Source organism: Arachis hypogaea, chromosome 11 (assembly GCF_003086295.3).
Source record: "Arachis hypogaea cultivar Tifrunner chromosome 11, arahy.Tifrunner.gnm2.J5K5, whole genome shotgun sequence".
NCBI classification, from domain to species: domain Eukaryota; kingdom Viridiplantae; phylum Streptophyta; class Magnoliopsida; order Fabales; family Fabaceae; genus Arachis; species Arachis hypogaea.
Genome location: NC_092046.1, coordinates 105,221,911 through 105,238,435, shown reverse-complemented (window position 1 = coordinate 105,238,435; position 16,525 = coordinate 105,221,911). Strand labels below are relative to the sequence as shown.

The following is a 16,525-nucleotide window of genomic DNA, read 5'->3' as shown; positions in this document are numbered from 1 at the left end:
AATTATAATATGATATATAAATTTATAATATGATTTATAGTATGCTAAAATATTAGAACATTATCATATAAATATTTTTTTATTTATCCGTTAGATTTAACTATATAGGATCTTGAAAATTATGCAATTATGTAATTAGTTATTTTTTTATATAATTATTGCATTGATCATTTACATTAGTGAGACTATTTTCAATATTATTATTTATAAATATGCTATTATTTGTATAATTGATTGAATCATCTTATTCGTTTAAATTTAATTCTATTGAATTAATTATTCAAGGTTCCATCGCTATTTCTATTTTTAAAAAATTTTTTTAATATTATTTAATAATTCTAATAATAACAATTAAAAAAAGTAAGACGATACAAAATTGCAATGATGATAAGATTGAAATACCCGTGATAAAATTATGTTGATAATATATACTTGGGTATTACTAACAACTATGTTAGTAATTACTTAAAATAAATAACAAAATAAGTTATAGAGTATTATTTTATTTAAATTATTAATAATTAAAATAATAAAAGGTCAGTAATTATTTTTAAAATAGATATTAAATTTAATTTTATGGTACTAATTTATTTGAGTTGTTAATAAAATTTATAATTTTTAGATTTATATCTACTCAATTTATATATTTTATTTTATTTTACTTTAACAAAAAATTGAGACATGCATTTTTAATTATTTATTTAGAAAGTATAGCGAAATGAGTTATATCAATTATAATTAATTATCAATAATTGATATCAATAAATTAATTGTATTAATTTATAAGATGAATAACGTGTAATAAATGTTGTGAAATTAATTATAATAAATTAATAATTAATAAATAAAAAACTAAAAAGGATTTTTTTTATTGCTTTTTAATGGATATACATTTTTATAATTTTACTTTCTCTTTATCTCTTCCTCTCACATTTATTTCTTTTAATTTATTGAACTAAATCAATTATATTAATTATTTGGATTAACTAATTAAGTATTTTTTTAATGGGTTATTATAACTATGTCTTTAAACCATAGGTTAAAAATATTATAAAAAATCTTTTAGAAAAGTTGTTGCAAAATAAATATTTTTAAAATGTGTCCTTAAGACACAAATTAACTAAATTATTTTTCAATTTAATGTGTTTGATTCATTCAATTGTATTAATTATAACTAATCAATTATGTAATTTTATTTTATTAGGATAAATATTTCATCATTTAATATTTATTTGATTCATTAAATTACATTAATCATAACTTCAAATATTTAATTTAATTAGAGTAAATATCAAATTATTTTAAATTTTGTTTGATTCATTAAATCAAATTAATTATAACTAATTTATTATTTAATATGATCGAGATAAATATTAAATTATTTAATAAATAATATATAAAGCAATGAAATAAATGAACTAAATTAATTCAAATTATTATCTTATTATTTTATATATCCCTTTTCTCCCTCTCTATTTTGTATTTCAGGTAAAATATTTGTAATTTTTTATTTTTGTTTTTTTAACTTAATTTTGCTAATATTTTTCAATGATTTTGTTTTATATTGATTTTTTTATTTATTTTGATTAATAATTCTTAATGGTATTATTATTTTATTTAAATATAATTTAAATTTTTTATAATATTTTTATAAAATTTGATTAATAGGTTTTTTTTAAAATATTTTTTTGAAATATTTTTAATAAGATCGTAATTTGATTTTTCTCTTTCATCCTTTGTATTAATTAATTATATTAATCTTCTATTACAATACATTTTTTATCTACTCCACACATTATCTTTTCTATCTTTTACTTTTTTAATTGATCTTTTTACTTTATTTTTAATTATTTATTTTACTTTTACTTCTCATATATAGATTTATTATAATTCATCACAGGTTCATTTTTAATTTAAGTGATTTTTTAGGTTATATTTTACCATTGATGCTTTTATTTTGTTTAGTGTATTTTTTTAGTTTGTGTTTAATATAATAATCTGTAAATATCTATTCTATTATATAAAAATTAAATTTCTGCACTTAATGATAAAACTGTCGTAACATATTTTTGATGGTGTTTTTCGATTTATTTCTTTTAACTCATTAAATTCATGTTATTACAATAAATTAATTATATCAACTAATTGATTTGGTTAATTTTTTAAATATCATACAATTTATTATAATTTCTACCAATCAATTAATTATAATTCAAATTGAATCATTATTTTGTTATGAAATTATTATTTTCTAATCTATTTATGGGTAATACATATATTAATTATCATCGTAAATTAAGCTATTTTACATTAAATAACTTATATAATGATCATCTCATTTATTATCATAAATGCTGAATTAAATAAGTCATTATTACTTTTGATTTAAAATTAAATGAGAATAAAATCAGAGATACTATTTTATTTGGTCTTTCGGATTTAATGGGTGTGACACTCAAATATAAATAGTGACTTCCAGATTTTGGTCTCCAACACATCAAAGCCATCTCCGTAACTCTTTTTCCATAAAAAAAATTTTGATTCAACTCTATCAGGGATACAGAAGGTTTTCAAAGAACAAAGGAATGGTCTGAATTTGCACGAATTCTAAATGTTCGAACTTACGACATTATTTCAGTTCGTTGTCGTTACGAGAATGACTCTAATCTATATGTGTCTAAGGACTAGAATAGATTAAATGTTATTTAAGTAATTTATTTCTAATATTGGTATTTGATTAAATTAGTTTTAGAGAAATTTAAATTATTGACTCAATTTATATATTACGACTATTCTTTTTGAATATATTATTTTTATATTTTTAATATAAAATTTCTTTTTTTTATTTTTAAGTTTATTTTCTTTCTCATTTTATATTTCAGATTAGTAATGTAATTATTAAGAAAAATATATTTAAAAAAAAGAAAAAAATATTAAAACATCACTATTTAAAAAAAAAGAAAGATACCTAAAAAAAGAAAATGAAAAATTAAAACATCACTATTAGAAAAAAACTGTTAATATGCGTATGAATGGAGTCGGAATTGAGGAATATATATAAATATAAAAAATAAAAAATTATTCCACGATTGTAGAATAAAAAATAATCATATATATAAAACGAAATAATTATAACAAAAAAATAATTAATATATGTGATTTAGATGTTTTTAATAATCGTAACATAGAGTTTAACAAAATATAATTCACATATTTTTTTAATTTATGTATATGTATAGAATTATTTATGTATATGTATATATATTAAGAAAAACTTCCGTAATATATATATATATATATATATATATATATATATATATATATATATATATATATAACAAAATTAATATATAAAGTTATGGAAAGTTCTATCCAAGATTGACAAGAATAAGACGACTTACATAGAAATGGTTCTCATGGATAGTAAGTTAAGTTGATTATTTTCCATGATTCTTTCAAGTGATGTTAGGTCCATTTTATAAATATTTTTTGTTCATATATTTTAATGTTTTTAATAACCGGTAATATAAAGTTTAATAAAATATAATTCATATATTTTTTATTTATGTATATGTATAGAATTATTTATGTATTATGTATACGTATATATATTAAGAAAAACTACCATATATATATATATATATATATATATATATATATATATATATATATATATATATATAGAATTATTTAACAAAATTAATATATAAGGTTATGGAAAGTCTCATCTAAATTTGACAAGAACAAGACGATTTACATAGAAATAGTTCTCATGGATGATAAGGTAAGTTGATTATTTTCCATTATTCTTTCAAGTGATACTAGGTCCAATTTATAAATATTTTTTGTTCATATTTTAAGTTTATTTGATAAGTAAACCCTTGCACGCGAACAAAGACAGTGCGATTTTATAGATTTATAAGTACTAATAACCTTTATATTTAATTTGTTTTATAGCTTGATAATAACTAATATATTTATTGGTGGATTTAACTATTACTATATTATTTATGATTACATTCAGTATATATGTCTGATTTATTGAAAAAAGTAGATTATTAAAATCGATTAATAACTATTTTAGAGTTAATCCAATTAACACTAAATTTAAAAAAAAACAATACATAACATGTTACTTTTTTTAATCAAATTATTATAATTTAAATTAATTTAAAATTATAATTTCAATCTTATCACGTGCATGGCACGGGTAATTATACTTGTTGTATTATAAGAATGAGATTAATTTTCATAATCTAATGCAAATCTTTTTATTATTTTGTTAGTCATTTGAATACTATCCACTTAAAATAGTTATTTAAAGTGAAACACTATATAAAGAGAGATAGAAAATTTTTAGATTTATCGTTCTAGTTTGCTTCTTATTAATCCTCACTTAATATACTCAAATTTAATAGCTTTAATGGTAGTGAATTTTTGTAATTAGTTAAAAAATTTTAATTTTCTCTTTTTCTCTCTGTCTCTCTTTACGATTTTGAACAAACACAATTTTATTATTAAATAATTTTTTAAGTTCAGAATATTTTTAACTTTTTATATAATAATTAGACTTAATAAATTACCAAAATTCAAACATATTCTCTGAAATTATTTCTTGATCATATAATTGAAATCGTTTAAACAGAAGATCACTAGATTTCTAAAATTTTTAAAGTAAAAGAAAAATACAATAAAATAAATTAAAAAACCTAATAAAATAAAATGGTTTAAAAAATAGAATATATATATATATATATATATATATATATATATATATGAAAAATAATAAATTACAACTTACATGGCTCATGAGATGAGATAGAAAAATAAAAAAAAGAAAATAATCATAAAGGTTGAAACAATAAAAAATGTATAACATAATTCTTATCTTATCACATTTAAATGTTATATGTAAATCTAATAATTAATAAAAAATAATATTATCTAATATAAATAGATTAAAAATAAAAAAGTGATTAACAAAATCAATTAACAAACTTTTTATCTTAGGCCCCTAAATTATTTGAAAAATCAATTAACAAAATTTTTACATTGCTATATTTATTGTGTTATATGTCGAATTAATAATCAATAAAAAATAATATTATTCAATGTAAAATAGATTACAAATAACAAAAATAACAAAATATGCGTGAGAATTTTTTATTCTACTATTGGTAGGTGTAGGTTTATTTTATCTTTTATATGTTAATTATGTGACAAATAAATAATATTAAATTAATTAATTCTTTTACAATATAATTTAGGAAATTAATAAATGTCAAACGTAGTACTCTATATAATTAAATATCAAATCCAATACTCTAAATAATTAATAGCTTAGATAGTTTAGGAAATTAACATATTAATATTTTTAACAAATCCTTGATAGATGTGAACTTTCTTGCATCCTATATATATGCCAATCAAATAACTTAGCCAATATGTAAAATAAATAATATTGTGGTAGACAAAATTAATAATTTAATTTAGTGTCAAAATAAATATTTATGTATTCAAATTTCAAACATAATATTCTACCTAATCAATATTTTAAAAAATAAAAAATATTATTGTAAAGAAATTTTAAAAAAAATAAGTTAACAAAATATTTATAAAACTTTTTCATTCAATTATTGATAGATAAAGACATATAAAAATACATATCAAATAAAAAGAAACTGTTTTTTTCTGCATCAAAATTAATAAGACAAAAAAAATTATTTCTTTCTACATTAAATTGATAAAAAAAAGGAGACACAGTACTATTTTCATACATCAAAAGTTGGGAATAAATTGAAAAGGGAGAGGAATGACTGAAAATATAGATTAGATAAGTAAACTAAAGAGAAAAAAAAAGATATAAGTGAACGATATACGTGAAAGTAATAACTGCTGCAAAATTGCCAATGAGTAATAGCTCAAATGGCATAGTCTCCCCATACTCAATTAAGAGGTTGCGGGTTCGAGTCTCCTATCTTTGGTAAAAAAAAATAATAATAACTGCTGCAAAATTGAATGAAATTTACAACTGCAGTAGATAAAGGCAATAAAAGAGGACGGAGGCGAGAATGTTGAAGAAAGGAGAATAACAGAACAGTAAAAAAATACAGAAAAGTAAAAACCAAACTACTGAGAGTATAACGTACTCAAAACAAAAGGATATAAACTAAAATTAATATAAAATTAAACTAAAATTAATATAAAATTACAGACGTAACAAAACTATTTTCATCTTAGTGGGAAGTTATTAAATTTTTCAAAACAAATTTTATGTCTATTTTGTCCTCATAATTTACTTTCTGAAATAGTTTATTGTAGGATTAATATAGTCTAAAAAAATTGGACACCAAAGTCATAGTCAATTCTCTGTATTGGCTTTATATATTATTATAGATAAACAAAATATGAATATAGTACAGAATGCGAAGACACTGATAAAACAAATTATATAAACTAAAACTAACATAGAATTAAATAAAGTATGAAGATGGTGAAGAATGTGAAAAGATATTGATATCCACATCAGTCCATTTTTTTTATTTATTAGCAATTTGTAGACCGTTTGATATTTTCTGTTGGAAGGTGTGTTTTTATAGTTACAGATGTAATAAAATTGTTTTTTGGAAAGTTATTGGATTTTTCAAAATAAATTTTATGTCTATTTTGTCCTCATAATTTACTTTTTGAAATAGTTTATTGTAGGGTTAATATAGTCTAAAAAAATTGGACACCAAAGTCATAGTCAATTCTCTGTATTAACTTTATATATTGTTATAGATATATTGTTATAGATAGTCTTGAATGTGTCTAAAATCAACTCAAGTCTTTTGAACTTATGTGATGCACCATAAAATTTAAAGCGTTGGATTAGATTAATAGACGATATGATGATTTAGATTTAATTTATTTATAATTTATTAAAAATTATAATAAAAGATACAAATTTTTTATATTTTAAAATTGTCCCATATAAAACTTGAGAACTAAACCTAGCTGCCTGTTGCCTTCTTCCTCTTCGCGCTGGCCCTCCACTTCTTCCCCTACCCTCTTTCTCACCAATTTTTCGATTTCATCCAAATTCTTTTGAATTCGTTTCAGATGCAGTGCCTCACCACAACAACAACCACCTCTCATCCCTCAAATCCTTCTTCATCCCCTCCTCCTCCGCCCAAAATTGTTGATGGTGTTTGGAAAGACATAATCCTAACCCATTCTCGCAGAGACCCACCTCACCATAATCAGCACTCTTTCGAGGAAATGACTCTTGAGGCTATCCTCTCAAAAAACGCTGTCGTCACTGATGACAACTTCATCGCTGTTGTTTCTCTTTATAATCATCATCCTGTTCCTCATCAGTTTCTGTAGGTGCCCGCCGTTGAAGGCTCATCCTCCTCTGCAGCTGCTAGGTCCAGGGAATGCAAACAGGTACTTATCTCCTTTTTCAAATTTTTTTTAAATAAAGTTTCATTTTTGATATATTTTTATTGATGTTTGAAAAATGGAGATTCTTATGTGGTAAGTGAGGTTCACTATTTCTGGGAATCTCACTATTGGGGTTATAATTGTTGAGTTGGAAGGAACAGGAACTGAATTAAAGTTGAGATTTTCCAATCTTATCTCTATAACTTTAAATTACTTGTTGCAACTTCTTGAGTTCGTCATTCCAGTATCCAATTGTGAAAATCGGTACAAAAGATCAATCTTTTATTGACTCCGTTACGGTAATGTGAAAATTGTTAGTTGTATTTAGATCTAATTGATTATTGAATACCGGTGAGCTATCAACAGTGAGTGGAATAGATTCAAAATGTATGTTGATGATAATATATATAATATTGATGTGACATTGAATGTGCAGGAACTAATAGATGCATTGAGTATATATTTTGTGCAATATGATAGAGATGGATATAGACTACAGGAAGAGACTGATCCAATGGACACTTTGGCTTGCAAAATATTCTCCAAGACTATTGCAACTGGGAGTTTGATCCATTGAAACTGAGCAATTCATTCTCTCACAACACAAGTGAAGTTCACATTTGGCAGGGATATGAAGACAAGGTTGTGCCCTCTCAAATTCAGAGATTTGTTTCAAGAAATATGCCATGGATAAATTACCATGAAGTTTCAGATGGTGGACATTTGTTTATCCATTATAGTGGTTTGTGTGAGGCTGTTTTGTGGGCACTTTTACTTAGTGAAGAAACTGTTTCATATAGCCCTAGCTAGACCAGATAGAAACATACTTGTATCTTGATTTCTTCTGATGTATTTTTTTCTGTTTTATATTCAGAGAGAATGTCATAGATCATATGTAAATTACATTATTTTTTAGTTTGCTGAAGCTTGAAGGAATCACATTCATAAGTTCAAGGCATCATACACCCAATTTTCAGTTGTACCATTATCCTAACACATATGTCTAATATCTCAGGCATTTTGGAGATTGAAACAAAAGCTCAGAAAAAAGAAAACATGTCAAGATTAATGTGATTAAGTGTGGTTCTCATTCTATTAACAAATGGTGAAGAAAATGAATAAAATTTGAGACAATAATAAATAATTTTTGTGACAAAATGTCCATCAGCATTTCTCTATGTTGCATGCATTGTGCAATAACAAGGCTACTTCACAAGACTTATGATGGATGCATTGCTTTGCATCCAAGTAAAAAGTTTTCTTGCTTTTGTGTCATTTATTATATACAAGAAAAGTTCCAAACAATCACTTGATGCTGTCACCTTTAATTTGGAACGATCCATTCTCATTTAAACACAAGCAAGCAAGCAAACAACTCTTAATAAATAGGTGAGTTCTACCCAACCCTCTCAATTTTAACATGTAAATTACCCCTCATGATATGGCATGTTTTAATTGGATACTTAATTTTAGTTTGAGTTAATTTAACTCAATAAGAGTTAATATGTTAACTAAAGTAGGATAATTTTGTAATTAAATATTTTTATAAGAGGGATAAATATATAATTTCTATAAACATGAATAAGTAAAATTATATTATTATTATTGTGCAAAAACTCAATTCACCCCGATCCCATTTCTCTCTAAAATTGAATGAAGAAATCAACTCAACTCTCTACAATGGAAAGCTATTTTCAATTCCAATGAAGATAATTTTGCTGGAGAAAAAACGGAAAAAACTGAGAGCGTCTGGGAACTTGTAGAGCACCCAGACTACTTCTTTTGTTTTGGTGATATTGTGTTTGCGGCTCAAATGATAGTAGTTGTCTCACGGCTTGCTCAGAATCAAAATCAATCATCCCCATTCAGAGTTCAGAGCTTGAGCTTCAATGGCGACGAAGATGCAGAATGATGATAACACCAAGAAGGCGGGCTTTACTCACTAGTGCCCCCCCAGTCCCCAACCTTCGTTCTCACCGTCGAAGAAGTCGTACGCTCGCCGTCGTTCTCACCCTCAAGCAGCCGACTCGTTTTCGCCCTTCCCTCAACTCCCCTTTTCTAGCAAAACAGTTATGGAACTGCCCTCCTGAGGTTTTTTTTAGATAACTTATTTTTCATGAATTTGATTTGTCTGAATTATGATACAGTTCTGAATTTATTTGTTATTGATTTGATATTGTTTGGAAATTTTGTTATTGATTTGATATTGTTCTGAAAATTTTCATGATTTTTTGTTTCTTCAATCTGATATAGTTCTAAAATCTGAGATAGTGAGCGTAGTCAGAGAAATTCTTACCTATACCGAGAGCAAATCTCTCTCATGCTCTAAGCCAATCTGTTAACCATAACTCACAGAGCCGTCAGCCAATGCTAACCTTGTATTAGTTAGACAGTTTCAAGGGTTGGCTTCATGTTAAACTGATTCATGAAATACTTACTTAATTTCTTGTGTAAGATAATGGCAAGTAAGTGACTGATTTGAAGATGGTACAGCTATGCCGAGTTTGAACTTGGCACTGGTGGATTCTCCGAGGCCAACTTCCTGGCTGAGGGGGGATTTGGATCCGTTCACAGAGGGGTTCTACCAGATGGACAAGTCGTTGCTGTCAAGCAACATAAATTGGCTAGTTCTCAGGGTGACCTTGAGTTTTGCTCAGAGGTAGAAGTCCTGAGTTGTGCTCAGCACCGAAATGTTGTTATGCTGATTGGATTCTGTATAGAGGATAAGAGAAGGCTACTAGTTTACGAGTACATATGCAATGGATCATTGGATTCACATTTATATGGTGATTTCTCTTGCTCTCTTGCATCCGAACTTCTGTTCTTATCAGACTTATGTTTGCTACTTTGATTTTTATTAATCTGATGCCAACTAAAAGCAGGTGGTGAAGTAGGATTAATTTTGACGATGTTTTTCATTTTGAATACAGTGATTGAAACAAGGCATATATTTTCCTGATATGATTGTAAATTAGTCTAATATTTCAAACTATTTCAGGGAGACAGCGAGAACCATTAGAATGGGCTGCACGGCAAAAAATTGCCATTGGAGCTGCTCGTGGGTTACGATATCTTCATGAAGAGTGTAGAGTGGGATGCATTATCCACCGTGACATGCGGCCTAACAACATTTGATTTTATGTTTCTTATGGTAATTATGCCATGAGTTTGTGCATTAGAGATTATTCGCTGATTGTGATGAGTCTCATTCTTAACAATTGATTTTCATGTATGGCACAACCATATTGGCAGATGAAATGGGCCTGGGCAAAACTGTTCAGGTATGTTCTTGTCCATTTGGTTTGATTATGCCTTCATTTTTATTTTTAATCATTGACTTATTAGAGTAAAATCTGTTATTGTCTACCAGGCCATTACATATTTAACTTTGTTGAATCACTTGCATAATGATCCTGGTCCACATCTCATGGTATGTCCTGCTTTTGTTTTGGAAAACTGGGAAAGGGAACTAAAGAAGTGGTGCCCGTCAGTTTCTACTCTTCAATACCATGGGGCTGGACGAACAGCATATTGCAAGGAGTTGAACTCCCTCTCGAAGGCAGGGTTGCCTCCTCCATTTAATGTTCTTCTTGTGTGTTATTCACTTTTTGAACGGCACAGGTTCGTTTGTCTACACAGAGATGCCATTTCTACAAAATATTCCGGTGTTAACTACATGTTTATAATTTATATTCACTCTAGTCCACAGCAGAAAGATGATCGTAAAATATTGAAGCGCTGGAGGTGGAGCTGCATGCTGATGGATGAAGCTCATGCTTTGAAGGATTGAAATAGCTTTAGGTGGAAAAATTTGATGGCTGTTGCACGGAATGCAAACCAACGATTGATGTTGACTGGGACACCACTTCAGAACGATTTACATGTACGCATTCTGTTTAATTGAATGTCATTGCCAAAGTCTTGTCTTTTGATTTTCTGTCCATTTAACTGTTTCGTGTTACTGAACAAAACAATCCTTTGGGTACATTAAGAGCATTATATACCTTCCCTTTTCTTGGAGGTTGCGTTAGAAAGGGGAAATAAGTGGCATTGCTTCTTAAAGCCTCTGTAACCTAGTTATATTCCAAACATCTCGAAATCAGAGGTTTTAGGGTGATTAAGAAAATATTTTGATATGGTTTTATCCTTGTTGAAATGGAAATATTATGTACATCATTTATAATTATTTTCAGTTACTTTTATGATGAGTAAAATTGTAAAGCTCATTTCTCTTTTAAGCGCTTTCAAATGAAGGCAATGTTAAAAACCTCTTCCCTTGTTTCCTTAAATTCCTTCCCCATTTATAACCTTCCCTTTTCTTTCCTTTCTCAAATTGCACTCACCTTCAATGACAGATTTTCTAACAAGCAAATTTTATGGGACACGATTAGATGCCTAGCTTCTATTTGGTGTAAAGCTTATGATTTGAAAGTTTGGAAGTTCTGGTTTAGTGTTTCATAGATAAATTTTGTTTTGTTTTGCTTTTGCATAAGGGATCACTTATCCCCACATTTTGTATTATCCTTCTTCTTGTCTTTATGTCTTAATGAATTTTATTTTAATTCTCTTTTTTATAAAAAAGAATCCCAATTCGTATAGCGGAAACTTATCTCCAATTACGATATCTTCATGAAGAGTGTAGAGTGGGATGCATTATCCACCGTGACATGCGGCCTAACAACATTCTCATAACTCATGATTTTGAACCACTGGAATGGTAGTGCTTGCCTATTGTACAATGCATTCTTGTAGGTTTGTAGTTTACACTATAAAAGGCACCTTTACCTCACTTTTGAATATCCACCCATCTACATTTTTAAATTTACTTACCATTGGATGTAAAAGACAGAATTTTCTGAGTCTTGTATAGATTACATTCTAAACTCTGGTGTATGCTGAATTTGAGTTGGATTACATACATGCCTAATTTTTCTAACAGCATTATATTGTGATTTCAAGGTTGGTGATTTTGGATTGGCGAGGTGGCAACCTGATGGAGACACGGGTGTGGAAACCCGAGTAATTGGAACATTCGGGTATGTATTTGTGTTTGTCCTGAATGGTTTTCATAATCAAAACTTGTCTGAGAAATATGAACTCACAATTAAGATATGTTGTTATTGTGTAGGTATTTGGCTCCTGAATATGCTCAAAGCGGCCAAATAACTGAGAAAGCTGATGTTTATTCATTTGGGGTGGTATTGGTGGAGCTTGTTACAGGGAGAAAAGCTGTGGATCTCACGCGGCCTAAGGGACAGCAGTGTCTCACTGAGTGGGTAAGTTATATTTGCAATTTTTACTCGAACCATTCTGTGAAAAATTTCACCCTTTATTTTATCCCCAACCAAACATTGCCTAAGAGTTAAAGTATGGCTATGTCTATAATTAACAATCAGAAATCCTATATTAATCCCCTTTTATGTTTCTGGTTGTTCATGCCAAGTCTTGTCGAAATTTGAGTAAATGTCTTGATATTTAACAGACACGATCTCTGTTGGAAGAATATGCCATTGAGGAACTGATTGATCCAAGGCTGGGGAACCAATACTTAGAAAATGAGGTATATTGCATGTTGCATGCTGCATCATTATGCATACGGCGAGATCCTCATTCCAGACCACGCATGTCACAGGTAAACAAGTTCTTGAACTTATTTTTTGTTGGAAAAAATTGCTTTGAAGAATTCTCAATCACATATATATTATAATTTGATCAAACTCTGTTTTAAGTTAAAATCAATAGGAAAAGCTAATGCTGCATGTTTAGATCATGTTTTTTGAATTTGACCATGTTCCCTGCCTAACTGTTTTTAAAATTATTTCTGCTTGTTTATTCAAGGTTCTTCGTATACTGGACGGCGACATGGTCATGGACGCAAGTTACATTTCAACTCCAAGTTATGATGTGGGAAACCGGAGTGGCCGACTCTGGTCGGTGCCGCTGCAGAGGCAGCACCATTACAGGGGTCCTCTGTTAGAGGTGTCACTTGAATCATTCGGTGGGAAGCTATCTCTTGACAAATAGAGGCCTGCATATTGGGACAGGGACAACAAAGCAAGAAGGACTTCATGTGAAGATGACATTTAGAAAGGGGTTGATACTTGATCAAAATTGAGAATTGCTTTTTTCTTGTTATGCTAAATATGTTTATTTTCCCTCCTATTTTGTAATTTTGCATCTTTCTATCTATCTTTCTGCAGTGATCTAATTTTGCATGTGTATAATAGCAGGGTGAAAGTAGGATAGGTAAAAAAATATAGAAGTTTTTGAAATTCTTCAGGGAAAATCATGTACACACTATTGTGCCTAAAAGGGCCTCTTTGACTTGAGAGAGTTTGTGGGGTCTTGAAATGAAATGAAATGGAGTAGCTTCTTCTAAGTTCAAAGATTGTTGGTTTAACTATCCCTTTTCACTTTCTATGCGCGTGTCCATGCACATGCATGCGTTGAGAAGCAAACAAACATGGTTTGATGGTTGTCATCTGAAGTTCTGAACCAACTTGGACAGCGATATAGACAAATCAGAGTTAGCCTTTTGCATCTATGAAGGGTACTAAAATCACAGGGTAATTAATAATGACACTTCACCTTTTTGAGTTTGAATGATATCAGAAACATTTTATTTATGAAAATGTACACTAAACTCTAATATATGCAAGTCTCATGACTCATGATACAATATCTTCATATTTTATAAAATATAGCACTAATCTCAATATCTCATAATTAAAAAAGAGGTAAGTATAGACATGACAAAACAAAAGCAAAAAATGCTGAATATATAGTAGCAGTTAATGAGACTGATAGAGTTTATCCATTTTAAAAATCTTAAAATTTTGAAGCAATTGATAAAACCAAAAAATCTTGGTTGGCTGATGTTGACAATGTCCTATGATTTTTTGAATTCTTGACTTCTAGGAATCATGTGAAGCAAAATTCATTGGTTGGCTGATGATGACAATCCTGAGAGGGTTCAGACAACATAAATTCATTGGTTGGCTTGCTTCCCTTTCTTCTAATGCTTCCTCATTTTAGACCTTGCGTATCTACAAGAAAATATTTAGGGACATAAGACATCAATCCTAGCTAGAGTATCTAAAATTAATAGAAACCATTAGGTTAGAAGTTACTCTATGTGCATGCCACCCCGATCTGACGACGACAGCATGCTGCCCTGAAGCTGCTCCATGACCTTAGTAGCTTGTTCAACTTCCTGTAAAAGAATAAAGGTTAGTAAATTGATAAGGGGTAAGCAAGCAAAATTTACTACACTGACCAACAGGGGATTGAACAAGAACTATGACTCACATCAAAATCAGCAAATGTAACCGGCATTCCTCCTCTAGAACGGATTTTGACCATGTTGAATCCAGCATACCTGGAAAATGGATTTAAGACATTAAAGGTCGATAGTAAAAACTCAAAATCAAGTGAAAGATGAACATTGCAAGATCAAGATATAACAAGAACCAGTAGGTCCAGCACTGCTCCAATATGAACAACTTTACTATAGACACAATAACTCACACTGAGACAGTTTGTCTCAGTTCATCTTCAGTGCAGTTTGGACCAAGATTTGCAATGAAGAGAGTAGAGCATGGTCCTCCATGAGGACCTCTTTCATGCTGCTCCTACACAAAAAATATTGCAATAAAAAGATGAAAAATTGCAACCTCACTATTGAACGCGAAATGTGTTGATGCTTAATTGATAGCGGTTTTTGTTCTCAACAATATACCTCGAAACTGGAACGGACCGGTCGATCGGATCGGTTTAACTGCAAACTAATAACACTAACAGACCGAGCAGGCATATAAAACTGGTAATTAAAAACCGGTAAAAAATCGTTGAACCGCACAAAAGCCGACCGGTCGGATCAAACCGGAACCAGGCTGGTTTACACAAAAAACGGACGCTCATTCGTTTCTTTCTCCCTTTCTCCGTTTCTTTCTTTCGGTTAGAGAAATCACCCACACCCATAGTTATCAGAACCGAACCGGTAATCAACCCGGTTATATGACTGGGTCACCGGATTACTGGTTCAACCGGTGGGTCACTAATTCACCCGGTTAATCAGGTCATAACTAAAAAAATATAAAATTATATTAATAAAATTGAAATAATGTCTTAAAACTTAAAATGCGAGTCTTACAAACATTAATAATCAAATATCAAGTCTTAAACATAACTAATAATCTAAATGAAGAGTTAATAAACTAGTTTTTAGTACAAAATATGTTCTCAATTTAAATCAACTAGAGCAAGTTAAAGATAACACATTCATTAAATCAAGTCCAAGGGGTGAGCTCAAAGTCGGCATCAACATCTTCATAGGGCAAATTAGGAGCTTGATCAACATTTCCCTCATTTTGATTTGTATCCATATCTTCCATAGCATTGTTACTTGGTCCATCATTATCTTGGTCATCTTCCAAATTTAATTGATCTACATTTGTGTATTTTTGACAATGGTGGCGTTTCTGATGGTGTTTGAGATGAAGCCATTTTTAAAATTCTAGCAAAAAAACCAAAAATATTTTCAGCAACAGGATTTGCTTAAATCAGTTTTTAAGCAACACAACAACCACCACCATTTCACCAAAGTTCTCTGATTCAACTAACAGCAACTCCAAAGTCTAAAGTCTAAACAAACCAGCAGTAAACAACAACACCAAAGTTTTCTGATTCACCTAACAGCAACTCTAAACAACCAACAACTAAAAAACTATATACCAAATAACCAACACAGCAACTAGCAACAGCAGCAACCAGCAACAAACAGGGAAAATACAATTCAAGAACAATTCAACAGAATTGAAGTGCCTCTCAACTGAGAAAGATCGAAAAGGCAGATTCAAGACAAGAATCAAGGGACTAGAGAGCAAAATGAAAAAATTTTCTGACAAATGCCAAGGATCCGAAGCAGAGACCAAATTACCAACCAGCAACCAGCAACAATATAATTCAATTCAACAGATACCAAATTACCCACCAGAATCCAGCAACAATACAATTCAATAACTACTCTAAAAAATCAAATTTATCAACAGATTTCGTAACAATAGGTCAATAGCAGAGGCACTGACCTGAGGGAGCAGAG

General features: G+C 29.0%; 1 protein-coding gene and 1 pseudogene across 2 annotated transcripts; both read left to right on the top strand.

Moving 5' to 3' along the window:
• The first annotated feature begins 9,336 nt into the window (after positions 1 to 9,336).
• On the top strand, positions 9,337 to 13,811 carry LOC112721596 (inactive protein kinase SELMODRAFT_444075-like; annotated as a pseudogene).
• Positions 10,587 to 11,453, top strand: LOC112723995 (protein CHROMATIN REMODELING 19-like). Of its 2 annotated transcripts, none has more exons than XM_025775316.3 (3): positions 10,587 to 10,706; positions 10,796 to 11,046; positions 11,135 to 11,453. In XM_025775316.3, the coding sequence occupies exons 1-3, from the start codon at positions 10,653 to 10,655 to the stop codon at positions 11,157 to 11,159; spliced, it is 330 nt and encodes a 109-aa protein (XP_025631101.2). In that variant the 5' UTR covers positions 10,587 to 10,652; the 3' UTR covers positions 11,160 to 11,453. The 2 variants fall into 2 exon arrangements, with proteins under 2 accessions (XP_025631101.2, XP_025631100.2); XM_025775315.3 differs by having other exon boundaries at positions 11,128 to 11,324.
• Positions 13,812 to 16,525: the final 2,714 nt, after the last annotated feature.